Genomic DNA, 21,348 nt, shown 5'->3' with positions numbered 1-21,348 from the left:
CGAGATGGCGTCTGTCCGGGTCACTGAGAAGACCCCTCACCACCACCCCCCCCACCCCCCACCGCCCAGGATTACTCTGGGAATAAATCAGGCCAGACCATGTTATGCAAAGACTGAGCGGTGCTCCGGGGTCCCCCTCCTCCAGCCTGGGCGTGCAGATTCAGGGCTGTCCCCTGAAGCATCCTTGATGTCACCCGAGGGTAGAGGTGGGGAGAGTTGCTTCTCCCCTCCCTCGGCCCCCCACCCCACCCCGAGATGACAGTGTCGCTTTCTTGGTTCTTTGGAGAGCTTTGGGTGTGGAAAAGTGTCCTCGGTCCCAGCTCAAGATGGGAGAAGAGGAAACAGAGGGAAGAGATGTGGGGAAAGGGACTTCATTGCTCAGGCTTGACTCGCGCAGGTGAGGAAGTGAGTTCTGAGCAGAGCATCTGTCAGGATGGCAGGCAGGTGGAGACAGGCAGTCCCGCCTCGGCCCACCCGGTTCCCTGGGCGGTCAGAGCTGCACCTGGGCCGAGCCTTCCTTCTCCGCGACGCCCGGGGGATCCCGAGCCGCGGCCTCCGCCTCCGCCCCAGCGGCCCCGGGTCCGCAGCCCCGCCCCGCCCCGCCCCGCCCCGGCCTCCCCGCTCCGCTGGGCGCCGGTGGAGCGGCGGGAGCCCAAGTCTCGGCGGCCAGGAGGATGGCCAAGGTCCCGGAGCTGGAAGACGCCTTCCTGCAGGCGCAGGCTTCTCCCCCGGTTTCCCCCGAAGTCCAGGAGTGTTGTGTGCAGCTCCTGGGCAAGGGTTTGCTCGTTTACCCCGAAGAAAGGGTGTACCTGGCGGCCGAAGCGCAGCCGGGGCGCGCGCTGGGCAGCGGGGAGAAAGCGGACGACCCGGAGCTGCCCGGGGGAGTTAAAGCCGGTGAGTGCTCTGCCCTCCCAGGACGTGACTGGGACTCAGATGTGGTTTTTAAAAGGCCTCCAATAATAAACACATCTCAAACGTACAAGTGCTTCCCCTAGGAAAATTGCTGGTCGAATAGAAATTAAGTCTAAGGGATTTTGTATAACTCTCCTCCGAAACCCCATAGACCACCCCGTTTGACGCCAAGAAACATTTAGAGCTAATTAATTGATTTTATATTCTGGTTTTCTTTATCATCTTTTCCACTGGCAATCAGAAATGCATTTAAGCAATGGTAACTTTTCCTCCGAAGAAGAGGATGCGGATAATCCAGACAGCAAAACTAAAGCAACCGATCCACACCTCTCACAGAAGAAAACCATCACGCAGATTATGAAGGATAAAAAGAAGCAGACCCAGCTCACCCTGCAGTGGTAAGGCTCGCTCAAGGGTACCTTTGAATTTTTAAAGTCAGTATATTCAGATTCTTTGCTTTTTTCCATTTGGTTCTCTCAAACTTCCTCGGAGGAGTTTAAAAGACCAATTAGAAATTCATCCAAAAATTGTTTTCACTGAATGTTTCGTATAGAGACATAATCTGGTAAGGGTGAAAAATGATCTGCAATGCAAATAAAAATCATCACTTTGTTCATTATTGGCTAACTTCTTTGTAATTTTGTAATTTCTTTGTTGTAGTTTCATTATTGTAATTCCTTTGAATGTAAGCAATAATGAATTTTAATGACATATTTGTTCAACATTCAATCAACTCATAAACTTTTATGTTTATAAAACATGATTCTTAAAAATAACTTAAAAAGAGGAAGGATCTTAACCCTACCTTTTACCATAGAGCACAAATTCAAAATTGTGTATCAATTGTGTATCAATTCAGCCATTAGATGAAATATGTTTGAACTAGAAGACATAGATCAATCAGTTAAAATGGTGCTATTAGCTTAAAGAAATATTCAACTATTTTGAAAGTAGCTTTTATATATGATTTATTACAGTGAAAAATCACTAATTAGATTTTGTGGAAAATCTTCTAAAATCAAGAGTTTATCAGTAGGCTCTCTAAATAAAGGTCCTACAGAAACTTTTATGATATTGTTTCAAAAGGAAGAGGAATCTAAAGTAAAAACATAATATTAAACTTCCCTATGTAGGGTAAAGAAATTTCCTCCCAAATTCGAAATGGGATGCAAATAAGTAAAAATGTCTATTTGCTGATAAGTTACACAATCTGTTTATATGTAAGATGTGATCTAAATCTTAAATACAATAGAAAAAGCAGTATCTTAATAAAAACTAGTACATTTTATTTCATTTAAACATTGAATTACAGTTTGCATATACTAAATGTTTGTGATTGTGTCCTTAATTCTTCCAAACATTTGAAATATAACTTTAATATCCTTCTAAAATTATGGCTAATCTATTGAAGTTGATATTTCATTTATTAGTTGAGAATATACTAAAGCAGTAAATAATTAGCTAATTATCTTAAATATTTAGAAAACAGCTGTTTTCTTTAGGATAATTGGAGCAAAAAGGTTTTGACTTCAGATATATTATGAAGGTTTTTTGAATGATCACTTCCATTCCATTTGAATGAATGGAAACAAACTTGGGTTTTTATTTTATAAATATAAATACATTACAATTAAAGAAAAAAGTCATATCCAAAATTAAGATTGTATTTATGTCTAGGAACAATGCTAACAATAGCAATATAGCCAGGTGAAAAAGTGGGCATTATATGTGTCATTTAAATATAGTTTAAATAGTTGAATATTTCTCAGTAATTTTCATTTGTTTTGAGACTATAAAATGTCATAATTTTTGTTTGAACTTTCCACACTCTCACCCCCTCCCAAAGAGATATATAGTTTTAAAAAAACCTCCATGAGTTATTTACCTTTTGATAATTTTCCCTTACGACTACAGATTATGGTGGGGATGTTAAAAATTAGAATTAAAAATTAAAGTGAAAAAATCTGCCTGAGTAGCTTCAGTTTTCACTGTCAGCTAGGTGTTTGGTTTTGTGTATGCAAATTTTACTGGGATTTCCATCTTTCTATGACAAAGGAAAAAAAGAACCAAATCTCAGGAAACATCCTGTAGCTTTTATCTCACGTACCTTGGGAACTTGTTAAATCAGAGATCTTGAAGAGTTTCACTCAATTTTAACCTAAATGTATAGTCTATATTGTGTTGCTCTTATATAGTAGTAATTATGATTTTACTGTATATAAAAAGAATGTAAGCAAATTTTAGCCATTATTGTCTACTGAAAGGGTAGAAGAATTGAGAGTAGAATCCACAAGTTCTGATTTCTTGATGGCTGTTCAGGTATTTGTAACACTTAAATATATGTTATTACATTTATATAAATTGTGTGCAATTGCAATTGCTGGTATCCAAATTAAGTGGAATTATTCCTAAATTTTCAAAGATTATATGATTATGTTTATAATATAGAACTGAATATAGTGTCATGTTTGGGGGCATCTATAGAGAATAACATTATGTTTCGTGAGTACAGGATGTTTTAGGTTAATGATAAGTACTGATTACAGCAAAAAAGGGTAGAGATAGAAATAAATTGGTACTATTTCACACTTACAGTTATTCTTATTCTTATTCTTACAGTATTCTTATGTATTTTGCAAATAAATGTGTCACCATACTTCCCCAACTATTCAATGTTCAGAGCCAGTTTGGGAGTGAAAGTAAGAGATTGTAGGAAGCCTCTCGAGAGTGTTATTTTAAAAATCCATCACCTTCAATTTCACTATTCATATTTGGTTATCACAGAGCAAAGCATGATGAACAGTGAAGATTTGCTCAGAAGTTGGGCACGTGGACCAGGCAGAAGGGATTTTGTCTTAGCCGTGGGTGTTTTAACTGCACTAACAGGTGTTCACTGAGGTTCTTGCTCTTCTAACTTTAATCCTTGTGATCATATTTTCAATATTATCCAGAATAAAAGAACATGAACACATTTATATAGAGTCTGTTCAAAGGGAGCACTAAAACAATGTGAGAGGGGGAAGGAAAGAAGAAATAAAGAAAAGGTTGGAACTAATTCTTTGCCCTTTTTCTTAGGCTTGAAGAGAATTACATTGTATGTGAAGGAGTTTGCTTACCACGGTGCATCCTTTATGCACACTATTTAGATTTCTGCAGGAAAGAGAAATTAGAGCCAGCCTGCGCGGCCACCTTTGGAAAAGTAAGTAACACATTTTGGCTATACTGCCTTACAACCAAAGTCATGTGAGGCAGACAGTATGGAAACAAACTTAACTGTTCAAGTTTTCTTACAGAATATTAAAAAATTTGTTTTGTAAATGAAATCTCTTAAGGACTGCATTTGGAACTACTACATGTTTAATGTAGATTTTACCTACTATTTGTTTTACCTTGAACTGTAATTCTATATGTATTAAATATTAGAACCCTGGCTACCAGATTTAATGTGACCTTAAAAGAAGCTTCAAATAAGCTTCATTCCCTTCAAAGAGGGATACATTAAAAAGAATGATATGGCCTCTACTGAGAAGCAAAATTAAGTGGAAATGACAAGTATCTTGTTAATATATTTGGTGATTGCATTTATTCTATCTCATAAACAGTTCTCTTAATTCTCCATTTGCTCTTAAATATATTTACACCCCAAACACCCGAGATGTTGTGATGGGATTGGCTAAATTTTTCTCCTTTAAAAACATTCCTTTTTACTGAACCTGTGTGGTTAAGGTGGGAATCGCTATAACTGAATGCTACTGTATTTACATACATAGGACTCATTTTAAGAATTTGGAAACAATATCTATCTCTTGAGAAAGTCTTGTTTTTTGAGATTCTTATCCTGCTCTATTGTCTTAAAATCTCAGATATCCCAGAAAATTTGGAAGTTTAGATCTTAACTATTACATCTCTTATCAACTGAAATCCAAATTCTAACCTGTAGAGGGACTCATTGTATTAGAAAATAATGATGACTATAGTCTGACTTCTCAGTTTTATATTTTTTAATAAAATAATTTATGAATTTATTTTGAAAACTTATCTGTTTACAGCACACAGTGTGATAAGGGCATGGTAATCCAGTGATTTTGGTTCCAGCCTAAGCTCTAATTTGTTGGGAGACCTAAAAAGCACTTAACCTCCTCAAAACTCAGTTCACTCATTCTATAAAATGAGGACGTTGCATAAGATGACTTCTAATATCCATTTTAGCTGTAATATTTTACTAGGCCTCCTTATAATAATAATTCTTAACTGTTTGGGGAGCCATGAAACACAGAGGATATGATAAAAACTACAGAACCAGTCCTTAAGAAATTGATGCATATTAATGCATAAAGTTTGCCATGGAGTCTTTAGAGGATCATGTCTAGATCTCCTAAGATTCACGTTAAAACTGCTATTTTATGCAGAAGAGATTTTTGTTCATTAATCAAGTGCTAATTTTTAGCCAGTTTAGAGAACAAGAATTTAAAACACTGAAATTTGAAACCACAGAAAAGAAAAAATTTAAAACACTGCTGTGGAGATCTGTAAGACAAAGAAAATTTCCATGTCCTTTCAGAGCTGGAGATAGATATTTAATTTGGATAAATCTCTGCAAAGAATTACTATAAAGAAACCCAGATCTTCCCACAAAGAAGAAGAATTTGGAAACAATTTGGAAACTTTATTTATATAAATAAAGTAATAATTGTTCTAGTAATAACATCAAGCAAGAGCACGTTTTGGTGTAATCTGCTTTGGAAATTGAGAAAAGAGCAATGAAACAATATCATCAAAAAACCTCTCTCCCTGTGCAGATGTGTCATTATGTATCAATATGTGCATGACATTATTTTTTCCAGACTAAGTATTTACTCAAAGCTCAGCATTTGTTTTCTAGAATTAATTGATCGTGAGAGGCTTGCAATAGAACCACACACCTTCTAAAAACTAAAGTAATTGACTTTCGTTTCAGACAATTCGTCAAAAGTTTCCCCTCTTGACGACTCGGCGACTCGGAACAAGAGGCCATTCAAAGTAAGGCACATACATGAGTGAGCACATTTCAGATCTGTCCACACGGTATCTTATACGTGAGGACTAAGACAGTGTGAAACAAGGATTGTCTTTATCGGTGAATAGAACTAGGTATTCTCTTCTTGATAAAGCAGAGAACTGCTTTACTATTAAGACCTAAAAAGAAAAAAATAAATGGATTGTAGAATAATGTTTAAAAAGCTAAATTTATACAGAAAAATCATTTTTTCTGGTGAAATAATCTTTTCATTATTTTTATTATTTTCATTAATTTTACGTTATTTATTTAATTTTGGCTCTACAGCATCTTTGCGGCTGCTTGGGCTTTTCTCTAGTTTCAGCGAGTGGGGGCTACTCTCTAGCTGTGGTGCACAGGCTCCTCATTGCGGTGGGTTCACTTGTTGCAGAACACAGACTTGAGGGTGCACGGCTTTCAGTAGTTGTGGTTCCCGGGCTCTAAAGCACAGACTCAATAGTTGTAGTACACAGGCTGTTGCTCCATGTCATGTGGGATCTTCTCAGACCAGGAGTCGAACTTGTGTCTCCTGCATTGGCCGGCGGACTCTATACCACTGAGCCACCAGGGAAGTCCTCTGGTGGAATAATCTAAATGAATCATTTTTATAACCTTAAAGCCACGGCTGAAGGTACCAGCATCATGAAAAGGAAATGCACTTCCAAAGAGCAGGAAGGGGAGGGAGGGATTGAACATGGTCCAGGTTCTTCCTCTGGTTTTCTTTCCCAGATAATAATTTCTTGATATCACCCTCTTTTCCATTCAAGACAAATGGCAGGCACAAATGACTCAGTGGAAATATGAATATAAAATAAGCAGTCACGTTTTCTCTCTGTTGATAACGTTAGCTTTTATATATCTCTTGTGACAATCTCTGCGGAGCCTTCAGTTGCAGGTTCCTGTGCATCCGTTATTTCTTTTGTCCACCGTTTTTTTTTCGTTTTTCCTTTCCTAATGTCTACAAACATATTCAGATCTCTTCTGTGTTGATAAAAATAAAATTATCTCAAACCTGCTATACTCTTCAATATTGCTGTTATTTTTCTTCTCTTTGCTATTTCTTGAGAATAGCTATCTGTTCACTTACCTTACCACTGATCACATACCTCTGTCTCGTCCATTTCTTTACCTGGACAAAAACTCAATGGCTCGTTTTTACTGTTACTGATCTTCTAGGCATGCGTCTAGAGTTTGAATCCACTGATAATGTCCTCTTAAATAAATTCATAAAGCTTCCTCTGTGGCTTTTCTATCACACCACTATCAAGTCTTTTTCCCTCTTCTGCTGCTTATTTTCCACTTTATCCAGTGTCTCTTTCTGCCCTAACATCTATTCCAGCATTGTCCAAAAAAAATATAATGCGACCACATATTTAATTCAAAATTTTCTAGAAGCCTCGTTAAAAAATAAGATGAGACAGATGAGATTGATTTTAATATTTTTTAAGCCAACATATCCAAAACATGATAATTTGACCATACAAAAAATAAAATTATTGATGAAATATTTTACATTCTTTCTTTTCTACCAGTGTTTGAGATCCCATGTGTATTTATAGCTACACTACATAGCAATTCAGACTAGTCACATTTCAGATGGCTCAGTAATAGACATGTGATTTGTGGCTTTTCTATTGGCTAGCTCAGCCTTAGTCATTTGCCAAAAAAAAAAAAAAAGATCCTATTTTATTATGAATTCTCTTGAACCTGTGTCTCTCTCCATTCATACTTTCAAAACCTGACCTTGACCCTGTCTTTCTAGTCTGTTCAGTACAGTTCTCATCTTGACTTTGTGAAGTTCAGATTCAATCTTTTCTCTGTCATCCTCAGACACTTTCACCTGCTCATGACATGCTTTTCTAACCTTGACATTAAAGGTCCATTACGATTCGGTGCCAAACCATTTTCTTACCTTACTATCTGCTCCTCACTTTTAAGCATGCAGCCTGTGCTCTCACCAACTTGTTATCACTTAGTTCCCTTTGCTTCCCTCTCAAACTGCCACTGTTTTGTTCATGCTGTCTTCCTCCATGGAAGATCTCCTTTTCCCTAGAAAGGAGTTGAACCCCTATCCATTTAGAAGAATGTCTCCTGAACTTCCTCTTTTGAATCTTTTCTTTGCCTCTTGACATTTTGTAGGCTTTTTCTTTGCACCCTCATAGCAGTTTTTGATACCTATCCTAGTGGGAAATTAACTTATCTCTTCCTCTCAAAAGATAGTGTTTTGAAGATAGAGACTTTGTCTCACCCATTCTTGTATTCTTTCTGTGGTCTGTTATGTAATAGATTGGACTCCCCCGGTGAAAGTGAAAGTTGCTCAGCCATGTCCGACTCTTTGCAACCCCATGGACTGTACGGTCCCTGGAATTCTCCAGGCCAGAATACTGAAATTGGTAGTGTTCTCCTTCTTCAGGGGATCTTCAAGCCAGGGATTGAAGCCAGATCTTTGGCACTGTGGGCGGATTCCTTACCAGCTGAGCCACAAGGGAAGCCCAGGACTTCCAGGATCAGTGGTAAAGAATCCGCTGGCCAATGAAGGAGATGTGGGTTGGATCCCTGGGTTGGGTAGACCCCTCAGAGAAGGAAATAGTGACCCACTTGAGTATTCTTGCCTGGGAAATCCCATGGACAGAGGAGTCTGGTGAGCTACAGTTCAAGGGGTAGCAGAAGAGTCGGACACAACTTAGCAACAAAACAAAAACAATATAATAGGTCATCAATTAATATCTATTTCACTGATTCCTATTAATGTTAATAGTATTGTGACCTGAGAAATGAAATGCCAGATTGAAAAAGACAAAATTGGCTCATTCCTTTGAACCAAATCAGCTTTTTTTCAAAGTTGAATTAGTTTAACCAGCTAATTTCTACTGAATTTGATTCCTGCTGAACTGTGTAGGGAGATAAAAGATTAAATAGTGTTTGAGGTAAATAGACAGAGGAAAAAGAGGCTAAGCCATGCAGAGAAATCCTCTTCACAGGGTCTACAAGAGGACAAGCAGGCAGGCTGCAGAGAAAGTCGATTAATCCTAGAAGGAGCCTTTAGGATTAGGAATGAATCATTAACCTTGTCCATTGTGACAGTGAGGCTCCCGTGTGTAGGTTTATGTTATAAAACAATATGTAGTGACTTCAGGGAGTTTGTTTGGTATCTAACAGCTGATGCCCAAGAGCATAGCATTAACAATTTGAATTTGTTCCTACTTTGCTGATATGCCATTTGCTTTTTATAAATTGCATATTATACTTTCGGTATTTCATATCATGGGGACGTTTTTTCCTATCAGCTAAGTATGTTGAAAGATATGGCAAGCTGTAGAGTTCGTGTATTTTGTCATTGTTCATATTTTGATGTAATTATTCTTAGTGAGATGATTTTCCCGACTTTTTTCATTTCCAAGAAATACTCTTAGACTTTTTTTTAATCTTAGAAGATAATATATCAAGAAGTAGAGTCACCTAGTGGTTAGGAGTATGAGGTTTAAAGTTGAACAAATCTGAGCTTTAATCCCATATTCCCATATATAACTGGGTGAGTTGTTCAGCTTTTCATCAAGAAATTGGCTATGCCATTTGGTATGAAAATTAAATGAAAAAGTATAGAAATGAATGGAGACATGAATATGCTTGTAACCTCGCTATCCTTAATAGTAAAGAATTATTATTAATAGTAATATGAAATTAATAATATATTATTCGCAGTGCATCCAAAAATCAGCAATGCAATTAAAAGTTATTACTTATCAAGCACTACACACACATGCACACATACACACTCACCCTCTAATCTTTACGATGACAATACAAGATTGGAATGACTGTGTTTTACAAAGGAGGAAACTGCAGTTCAGAGATCACTGACTTGCCCAAGGCCATACAGACACTATAAAATAAAAATGTTGGCATTTAAATCAAGGTTTATTTGGCTCTAAAGTTTGTGCTTTAACAACTGATAAAATTTCTTCTCTCCAATATGTCATATCAAAGAGTTATATAATTGAACTTTTGAGATTTTTGAGGTATACATTTTATTTATTTTTTCTGATATAGCAGTTGTAAATGTTTGTTAATATATTAGACTCTTCTTCAAAGAGCTAACAACATTTCTCAAGCATCAACATAAGGCATTTAAAATTATTTTATATTTATTTAGAGATATTTTTGTTTTCTATAAAAGCAAATTTGTTTTACATTCTGCTTTGAATTTTTGTCCAAAATTTCTCTATGTTGGCATATTATCTTTACAATCATCATTTCTACTGGCTATTTAATATTTCAAAAATTTGCCTTTTATGAAAAATATTTTTATGTGTTTGGAAATGTGAAAAATTGATGAAACAAATATAAATGAAGAAGTAAGCATGTTATAATTTCTCCCAATTTTACTAGTAATTTTGGAAAACTTTTTGTTGCCATTTGTATAATAGTGCCCAGAATGTACCGTCACTAAATATCTATTAAATTATTTCTAACATATGAATAAATTTAGTATTAATTTATTTATAAGTAAATAATAAACACAGTCTTCCATCCTTCCATTCGCTCTCACCATCCCCTTCCTGCCAAGGAAACCAATAATCCCAATGGCAGTTTTGCATGTTCTCAATACCAGTATAAAAAGTGACTTTGCTTTTGAGGTTTTGTTCTCTCTTCTCTTTAATTCACCACCAATGTCAATAATACACTTTGATTTTCTTTCCTGTGCAAAATTTTTAAATTTAGATTTTGAGTAAATAGAAATAGATAAAAATTATATAGGTACAAAGAATGTTTAATGAAAAGTAATTTCTGCCTATTTTATATCATGAAAGTGTTATTTTGAATGTAATATATTATGGATTTTTATTGATGTACAAAGCATGGTGCTAAAGAGTTTTAGACAATAATAAAGTAGGGTACATACTGTCAAAAAACTTTCACTATTAATATTCATGTATTCAGTAAACATTTTACTGTGTGTCCTGGTGCTGATTAAGCCCTAGAGATACAATGATTAGCAAAAGAGTCTGTGTCCCACCCTTGCTCAAAACCACTCAGCAGGATAAGGGAAAAGACAGGGGAGCCCACTGAGCAGATTTCATGAGACTTCATGCACACAGTAAACTGTTTGATTTGAAGTTACATTTTAATTTCTTGTAGACTTTGATCAGTCAAATCTCGGTTTTCAGACATGACAGATAAAAGCTATTATCTTATTTATTAGTAGTGATTTAGTGGGTTAATAAAACTGATATGGCAGCTGCTCTTATCATAGTAAGTTATTGCAAGGCCCTGAACAGCTTAATCCCATCATTTCCTTATCAGTTATCATTTGTCTAATGTAAACTAACATCAGGGCTACTAGCTCAGTGGGAACATATGTTTCAGGAATTCTATATAATGACAAAATGGAAAAGAAGGTGTAGGTATAAACTGATCATCAAATGAAGGAAAGTATTGGACACAAAGTAAATATTTTAGTACTAAAAAGGGGAGCAATAATTTCATTTGTCCTATTAAAATATAACACACTCTCTTTAAAATGTGGACATAAAAATTAATGAATAATTTTTCTTCATTCCTAAAATGTAAATGATGTTTGTCACCTGTTACAAGGCAAAGGACAGTTGATGCTAATGAATGAACACAATTTTGTTAATCACAAGGACTACTTGTATTATGTAAATGTCTTATTAGCTAAATTAGGTAATCATATCCAGGATTCTTAAGCAGTTATCATATATCTTTTAGGATAAAAATCATATAGGGAGAAAGAAATGTGAAATATTTGGAAATAGAGTAACCTACAGCATAGGCATTGTCTATTGGTATATAAATTAAAAAAACTATTTATCCCATAGTGAGGCAAACCTCACTTTTTTATTCAACATTTACCTGTATATATTCTTGTTATGCTAGAATATTTCTGGCAAATATTTCCTAGCAAGATTTATTTTAGGGTAATATTTTAACAACAAATAATGATATAAAATGTTGCAAGTGAGATGAAAAAAATTCACATATACTTTGTTTGAAATTACTCTCCCCTGTTTTATGAGTTTTATCTTCAGCTGTTAGGAAGACAGAGAGCTGCTCAATTATCTCTCTCAAAGACACTAAATCATCACTCAAATGATAACATGTTCCTAGTCAGACTAAAAGGAAGATTAAAGAGGAAAGATTATTTTACTGGCACTAAAAGAAACTGGATATGAAGTGTGCTAAAGCATTACAGTGGTCATTGCAAAATATTGAGATTTATATTTCTAGCAATTTCTAGTCTTTTCACCTAAATATACTGACTGCCATGTCCTTTATATACATTGTTCAGGTATACAACTTTTGTTCAACTCCAATATTTTACCAATAACCTAAAAAGGCACAGTCTTAGAAAGCAGTTATTGAAAACTATTGGCTTTAAGAAAATGTGTGTTTTATCAGTTTCTAGATTTCTAGCAGAACATATTGACTGGTCCAATAAATGAGGATTTTTCTACACATTAATTTCTAAGGGGGAATACAATGAAAGGAAAGATACAGTTCCCTTCCTCTAAATCTTATTGGTTAGTAGGAGAGATAAGCTGTGTGTGCACATACCAATAGTATGAGATACAAAGCTACATGGGATAACTGACCAAGAGTTCGAAGGACAGAGATTAATTTTACCTAAGATACCATGCAAAACTTCCTTGAATCATGGATAACAAATGAGGACATGTAGGAAGAAGGGCATTCCCAGAGAAGAGCTCAACAAGATAAAAGCACGAAGGAAGGAAAGCACACATTGTTTATGGAAAGCAAGGAACTCAGAAAGAGATAAATTCTCTTTATTATTATTCAGTATAAACAGTTACCACATAGTAAGCAACTATTACATGTAAAGAACTTTACATATACTTCACCTTGAATTTCCACAGCAGCCTGAAGTAAAGTAATATTTATTTTACTTTACTTTATATGTAAACTATATATTCAATAAATGTAATACTTTATTATTATTATTCACAAAAGTGAAAGTGAAAGTAAAGTCACTCAGTCGTGTCTGATTCTTTGTGACCCCATGGACTGTAGCCTACCAGGCTCCTCCATCCGTGGGATTTTCCAGGCAAGAATACTGGAGTGGGGTGACATTTCCTTCTCCAGGAGATCTTCCCGACCCAGGGATTGAACTCAGGTCTCCCTAAATCATTCAATACTTGTGGTAGAGTTAAAGGAATTAGTCAATTTCCTCACATAATATTAGACAAGAGATTTTAAAATCTCTATCAAATTTTAAATGGTGCTATGTTTAAGTGTATGATACTATATGCATGCCCTTTATTAACAAATTCTTGTTTTTAACATTTTCTTTATGACATAATTATTTTTAACTTTTTTCATGTGATGAATTTATTCAACAAATATTTATTGATTTCCCTTTATAGGGAGCTTCTATTCTAGAGGGTATGTTTGTTTACATATAGAATTTCAAATATGAAACATTCAGACCAATGGTATTATTCTTAATGATTCAAGTTAGCTATTAATTCTTAATGATTAATGCTGAAGTTGGAGAGGGAATGTGTCTGCTGAGTGCAAGCATGTTGGAACTATATTTCATCTAAGAATTTCTAATTATAAATTAAATTAAGATGCAGTGTAATTTTGTATCATGAGTATGGAGGGAACATGGTCTCACAGAGAGTGCTCTGTGGAGCTTCCGGTTTGAATATTGTCTTCAAACTCATAACCTTTCACACAACTTATTCAAAAAAAATCACATAACCTTTTTGAACTTTGCTTTGAAATGGAAATATTACTTGCAGGCTGCTGTGGAATTTCGAGGTGAAGTATAGGTAAAATTCTTTACATGTAATAGTTGCTCAATAAGTGGTAACTATTTATACTAGTATTGACTATCACCGGCTTCAGTTTTAACACATGTTAATTTGCAATTCTTTCTTTGCATGCTTTGCCCTACCCACAAGACTACCCACTCCCCCAGGGCAGAAACCCTTATCAGTCTCTTTTTGAATCCTTAGCTCCCAGCACACAGGCAATGGCACCCCACTCCAGTACTCTAGCCTGGAAAATCCCATGGACGGAGGAGCCTGGTAGGCTGCAGTCCATGGGGTCGCCAAGAGTTGGACACAACTGAGCGACTTCACTTTCACTTTTTATTTCCATGCATTGGAGAAGGAAATGGCAACCCACTCCAGTATTCTTGCCTGGAGAATCCCAGGGATGGGGGAGCCTGGTGGGCTGCCGTCTATGGGGTCGCACAGAGTCAGACACCACTGAAGTGACTTAGCAGCAGCACACAGTAAGCCTTGGATACATGTTTGAAAGAAAGAGTGTTCTCTCTTTCACTAGTTCCTTATTGGCCAGCATATTTATGTAACATGCTCAAATACATCAACATGTCTCAATTATGAGACATTGCTAATGAGAAAAGGGCTGGCTGCTTCTCTCTTGTAGAGTGGAAAATTGCTGATCAATTACCTTCTTCAGGTGTCAATGTGTATCTGGTTAATGGTATCATTTATATGTGACCTATGAATAAAATACATTACTTAAAAGATTTTGTTTTCTTGATTCTCATTGTAGGTGGAGGTATTAAATACTTCTATTTTTTTTTTAATTTATTTATTTATTTTTAATTTTTACTTTACAATTCTGTATTGGTTTTGGCATAGATTGACATGAATCCACCACAGGTGTACATGCGTTCCCAAACATGAACCCCCCTCCCACCCCCCTCCCCACAACATCTCTCTGGGTCATCCCCGCGCGTCAGCCCCAAGCGTGTCATATCCTGCATCAGACATAGACTGGCATTTCGATTCTTACATGTTATTATACATGTTTCAATGCCATTCTCTCAAATCATCACACCCTCTCCCTCTCCCTCTGAGTCCAGAAGTCCGCTATACACATCTGTGTCTTTTTTGCTGTCCTGCATACAGGGTCATCATTGCCATCTTCCTAAATTCCATATATATGTGTTAGTATACTGTATTGGTGTTTTTCTTTCTGGCTCACTTCGCTCTGTATAATTGGCTCTAGTTTCATCCATCTCATCAGAACTGATTCAAATGTATTCTTTTTAATGGCTGAGTAATACTCCATTGTGTATATGTACCACAGCTTTCTTATCCATTCATCTACTGATGGACATCTAGGTTGTTTCCATGTCCTGGCTATTATAAACAGTGCTGCGATGAACATTGGGGTACATGTGTTTCTTTTTTTAAAGATGTGTGTGTGCTTAGTTGCTCAGTTGTGTCCGACTCTTTGCGACCCCATGGACTGTAGTGAGCCAGGCTCCTCTGTCCATGGGGATTCCCCAGGCAAGAATACTGGAGTGAGTTGCCATGCCCTCCTCCAGGAGATCTTCCTGACCCAGGGATCAAACCCAGGTCTCCTGAATTGCAGGTGGATTCTTTACCATCTGAGCAACCAGGGAAACCATTTTTAAAGATATTCTGCCTTAATGATGAGAAGGGAGGAAGCAAAATAATAGCTGTTTTATAAAAATAAGGAACAAATGAATTGTGTAATAAAAATATTCTTTCCTTAAAAATCTAGTAAAAAAAGAATTACAAATCCGTTTCTCAGTATTTTGGGGGGGTCCTAAAGGATGTTGCAAGTTTTACAAAAAGTGATCATCAAGTGATATTTTTAAATGAAAGTAAAGTTTGCCAAAGGGTTTTTCAGTGTGGTCGCTGCTCTGTGACTGGCAGGCAGCCAGGCTCAAGAAGCCATGAACCACGGTGAAATTCAGAAACATATAGGTTCCTGGTTGATCATCCATGTCTGGTTTTTAATTGTTGTGTTGACAACTCACACGGTTGTGAGGATACAGTGTGCCATCCAATATTTGCTGAACTCATGGTTATCCCTTTGATTTGTCTTACAAATGTTGTCTACCACATGTGAAGGCAAGTAGTTCCTTCTCAGTTTACATGGCAAACATTTCATCATGGTGTAATATTACTTACATGTTGAAAAAGGGATTATAGATGAGAAACAAGATCAAATTATATAAAAGAATGAGTGCTGAGTGCTAAGTTGCTTCCGTCATGTCTGATTCTTTGTGACCCTATGGACTATAGCATGCCAGGTTCCCCGTCCATGGGATTCTCTAAGCAAGAATACTAACTAGAGTGGGTTACTATGCTCTTCTCCAGGGCATCTTCCCAACCCAGGGACTAAACCCATGTCTCTTAGTCTCCTGCATTGACAGGGGGATTTTTTTTTACCCCTAGCACCACCTGGAAGATCGATCAACGTTTAAAGCAATGCTTACCATGTATTGCTTCAGACAGTGGCTACAATGATGTTTGTATTAATTCATTTTTAATTGGAGTATAATTGATTTACAATGCTGTGTTAGTGAAGTTATTTGACCTGTGGCATCTATAGAGCAAAGAGCAAGCTTTGCAAAAGATCATGAAATTGCAGTTTATTTTCACTATAATAGTTTCTCTTGTTCTCAGGCATCTCTTGCTTTATTTAACCCAATACAAAGTCATTTTCTTTTGGTATCTTAGTTCTAAAACCTAATAAAAGAAAAATAGTTATAATTATTTCAGACTTATGTTCACCAACTAATCCTAATATGCTTGGCCAAATGTCATCTAAATATGTCCATTTGTTATGGTTTTTAGGTATTTACCTTATCATTTTCTATTACTATAGCTGCTTTTGGTAATGTCTTTATCTATGATTTAAATAGTTTTCTTCTTTTAGCTTCTAATTAGAGACAAACTCAAAATTTTGGAGTTTGCTCAAGTTTCATATTTCCTTCATTTCTCTCTTTGTCCCAATATACCATAGCAGTGCTTTTCCCTTATCTACCAGAGCGTTATTTTTTTTACTGTAAAAATGGAGCTTATTCTCTTTAGGTTAATAGACTGCTTTTGTTTTTCTGCCAAAACTGAAGGCTTGAAAACTTATACCAAGTCTGCTATATTCATAAAATATCATTACCTTGATCAAATAGAACAGCTCTTTCTGAAGCATTTCTTATAATTATGTAATTTTTTTCGTATTTAGAAACACTTTCTTTTCCATCTCAAATGGCCCAGTGTCATTAGAGGCATCTTCTCTACCACTATACTGCCAGAAACCTAACGGGTGAGAAGCCATCTCTGGGACTCACACTCACAGAGGGCTCTGTTTCTGCCCTCTTTCAGCTGGTCTCCTCAGGAGACAAGGAATTCACAGCCCGTATGGATGTGCCCACCTGGAGACCACATGCCCCTTCCAGCCCACATTTTAAGTCCATGGGGCCCAAGAACTCCAAACGGCCTCAGGCCTGCCTCCTGGGCCTATGCAGGCCTCTTCCCTCATCCATCCTCAAGAGACAGAGACCTGCTGGGCGGCTCGGGGGCAGCTGTTCAGGTGTGTGTGAGGGTGGATCTTGCATGTGGAGGCTGGAGTGGTCTCGAGCAGCCCCTCACAGTGAGCAGAGGAGCAGAGGCTGGGGCGAGGAGTGAGGTGGGGATGGCTCTTCTCACACCACCATGGCTCCTCACGGAACTTCAGGAGGCCAGGCATTCTAAGCTCAGACCTTCCTGCCCAGTCATTATGGCGCTCTGCTGTCACGACAGGAGGACAGGGACATTTTGTTTCACAGTGTGTTCACTCAACTTATATATTTTAACCAATTAGGTATAAGGCCTGTGGGCCCCCATTTGTACTCTTGTCCTGAGACTTGAAAACATTTAGGGTCAGAGTTGCTCTGCCAAGTCCCTTCTTTATTACTGAGGTCAGCAGAGGGGCCTTGAAGCATAGACCCTCCATTGTCTTCTCCACTTTAAACTCAGATGGCGATGCTAAGAAATGAATTTTTAAGTATGATTACACTGAAGTCTACTGGAAGCCCCCTTATCTTTTTCTTTCATTCCTTCCCTGATTTTAGATGAATGCAAATTGAAATGGTAGATAACCAAATATTTAATGGTGCTGCGTGCTAGGCAGAGAAGGGAAGGGAAAGTGAAGGCAGAAATTAGCAGACTTTGGCCAGCCTCACTAAATACCCACTGTCCGACTGGTGTTTGTGTCCCCTGTGTAGCATTTGTACTTGAGTGTGAAGTAAGTTGGGATTCTGCAGTTGAGGAGAATGAGGTACAACCTGAGATTCCACGGGATGCTGCATTTGCCCGTGTCTCAGGCTCCATAGAGACACTGATAACAAATTGTTTGTTACATTCCACATTTCATATTTCCACTGATTCACCACATAGTTGTTTTCTCCCCATTGTTGCATAAAAACTTGAAGTGAAAATGACAGTGAATTGGGTTTTTCACTCCTCCTGAGGAAAATAACTTTTAAAGGGTCATATGCTTTGTACATATTCTTACACATGACATCATTGTCTTCCCCACACATAAAGTCACATTCTTCTCCATTCAATAGATGTACTACGAAGAAGACTCACCGTTTTCTATTTCAATTGGCCACATTCAAATGGAACCAAGCAATCTGTTGATAGATACACTGGTTATACTTAGAGCCAGTGTCTACATTTACAAATTTAAGTGCCTACAGTTAAATGCCTACAATTACATTTTTTTTTCTTTTTCTGGCTTTTGAAACCTAATTTTTTAGAGGTTTGAAAGGGATTGGCAGTAGGTGATTTTCCTTCTTTTTCAAGCTTAGAGCCAGAAATATGACCATAAGTAGGCTTAGTTACTGTTAAAGAAGGATTAAACACATTAAGATGTTACTTGAAAAAAGTCAGGAAAGGAAGATGATGATCAAGGGACTGCAGTTCTTACCTGTGATTCACTTCAATTCTACTTTAGTTTTCCACTTCAAAAAACTATATTAACACAGAGCTGGTTCTTGTTCTAGGTATCATTATTATGGGATTGGCATCAAAGAGAGTAGTGCATATTACCATTCCGTTTATTCTGGAAAAGGCCTGACAAGGTAGAGTCCTGCTATCTTTAAGACAAGTTCTCTGAATGTCTTTAAATAATATATATCGAATAAAATGACTTGCTAATTTTGTTTATTGAAATGTTTTCCTTTCAGCATCAGACTGTAATTTTAACTTTGTATGGACACTTACAATGACTGGGCAATTTATGTAATTTGCAGTCATTAATGAGAAATTAATGGTGAGCCAGGTGTCCCAGAGAGATGTAAAAGAGAAACCAGGGAAGCAGAATTGCTTTTAAATTATTTGCTTCTAAGGCTAAATTGATTTTCAAGCTAGATTCAATAAAATAAAGACAGAAAATGTATTTTTTTCTATGTGATAACCTGCTTTAAAGATGCTTTGGCCAGTATCTTATGAGAATGAAAAGCTTATTCATCTCTAGTCACATATGCTCTGATATATCAGCTTACTTTAGCATGATAAAGCTTCTGACCCCAGCTACTGAGTCTCTGTGAAGGAAAAAAATACAAATGAATATAAAGAACATGTTGCTCTAATCTGCCATCAACTCTCAGGAGGATATTATTGACAAGTAAGGTGGCATCCAATGAAACCAGTGATAATACGCAATTATTATTTTTTAAAAATTAGAACTCCAAATGATTAAATCTGCATCTGAAATTTCTTTATGGTATGATTTACCAATAACTGCTCTAACTCTCAAAATAATGATTTATTTTTAAAAGTAAGGTATGTTATGGAAAAACAAATAACTTTAGTCACCTGAGTCATACTAAGATGAACTCAGATACTATAGAGAACTTAATGGCAGCTTATTAACCACTGCTTGCTGTGAAGTGAAAATACAGGTTAGAACACACAAATGCTTCATATTGTGTGCCTTCATTTGTCTCAATTCTTACCTGACTGCTCAATATCCTTTATTCTACTTTCCCTTAGAGGCTTGGGTCCCTTTGAAAATCAGACACATTTCTCTAGATTTATTTCACTAGTCGTGGTATAAAGTTACTACTTTTGTAGGTCCTCTGCATATCCTTGATAGCTATAACTGTATATGTATTTTTAATTACTGAAAAATGTTCTTATTTTTAAGGTTTTCTGGAAGCAAGCTGAAGAATGAGGTAAGAATTATTTTCATTTATATTGTATATCGTTATAACATGTATTACAATCTTAACAACAGGGTTATTCATCCTTATTGGCAAATATAGAAATAAATGTTATTTATTAAGAGTGCCTTGAATGGCTGAGCACTTCAGACAGAGTTAAATTAGATTTGGGGCAACCAGCGATTCTTTACATGGACCTACTGAACCTCCAATTAACCTAGCAGGGGGAATTTTTCAATTATTCTCATCTAATAATAGATACTAGAAGGGTTATTTTTTTAAAGACCACCATTGATCCAAGAAATTTTTATTTAAATTTAAAAAAGCCTAAAGCTGAGGATATGGGAAAAACTGGTGTTTGGAGTCTATAAACCCCTATTTAGACAAAACCTTTAATAGTTGTCAAGAACCCAAATGTTATGCTGTGATGTTTGACCGTGTGTGTGTGATGTTGCTGCTCTGTTCTGCACTGGGAGTGATGGCAGGGTGTGGCAGAGGTGGGAGCCCAGGAGAAAGGGCCCAGCACACACACAGCACACACTTTCTCACTCAACACACACTTTCTCTGTAGACTCCCCTCCCCCTTCTCACTCCCAACCAAAGAACAGGTCAACAAACTGACTTTATCTAAATGACTTAAACTACCATTAGAGACTGCATGGCTAATTAGGCACATGATCAGGTCTTCATTAGCCTCAAGTTAACTAATCATTAAAGGAGGTGCCACAGAACCCGGGCCCGTGGCAATGCGTTGTGTGGTCCATCTGGACCTGAGGGAAATTGTAACTCCATTAGTTTGGTAAAATGATGCAAGCATATTAAGAAATAATATAAAAACCCCCAATCTTCTGAAATGACCAATTTCTTCCCACAAATGCTTTTATACAGTTAATGGCTAATTACATAATAAAATCCTCCAGATTGCTTTTTTTTATCAATGAAATAATAGCTCTTTATTAGATAAACAGTTGTGAAAGTGCAAAAATATTGACTTAGAAATACACTTCAGTTGACTGAAGTTTATGTCAATAGGGAGTTTAAATCATTTCTCTCAGGTGTTCCTTCTACTGTTTTGAAGAGCTGGTGGTACCATCAGTCCATTAGCTGGTACAGCATGCAGGTGGCAAGCCTCGCTTTATCGAGTAAAAGAAAATTTTTTCTCATGTCTACTTCTTCCTGCTTAAAAGAGCACAATAAAAACTCGGGTATAGATTTTGTTAATAAAGTAAAAACAAATTTTCGATTAGGCTATCCAGCCTATTTTTCTAACCTGAAGCAATAATAGAGTATAATTATTGTGATTATTATATAAATGAACACAGTTAAGGGCCGTCTAAAAGCTTGAAAATATTCTTTTTGTTGTTCAGTCACTAAGTCATGTCTGGCTTTTTGTGACCCCATGGACTGCAGCATGCCAGAC

The 21,348-nt window shown here is 36.7% G+C and overlaps 1 protein-coding gene across 1 annotated transcript in view; it reads left to right on the top strand.

The window, feature by feature from the left end:
- Positions 1-674: 674 nt before the first annotated feature.
- RFX6 (regulatory factor X6) overlaps positions 675-21,348 on the top strand; it is a 50,812-nt gene continuing 30,138 nt past the window's right edge. Inside the window, exons 1-6 of the mRNA XM_040238426.1 lie at positions 675-894; positions 1,154-1,310; positions 3,988-4,111; positions 5,870-5,931; positions 18,768-18,845; positions 19,913-19,940. Of these exons, the coding sequence (XP_040094360.1) occupies positions 675-894; positions 1,154-1,310; positions 3,988-4,111; positions 5,870-5,931; positions 18,768-18,845; positions 19,913-19,940 (669 nt within the window). The remainder of the gene's footprint in view (positions 895-1,153; positions 1,311-3,987; positions 4,112-5,869; positions 5,932-18,767; positions 18,846-19,912; positions 19,941-21,348) is intronic.

This window comes from Oryx dammah, unplaced genomic scaffold (assembly GCF_014754425.2).
Source record: "Oryx dammah isolate SB20612 unplaced genomic scaffold, SCBI_Odam_1.1 HiC_scaffold_4, whole genome shotgun sequence".
NCBI classification, from domain to species: Eukaryota; Metazoa; Chordata; class Mammalia; order Artiodactyla; family Bovidae; genus Oryx; species Oryx dammah.
This window is presented reverse-complemented; position numbering and strand designations above follow the sequence as displayed.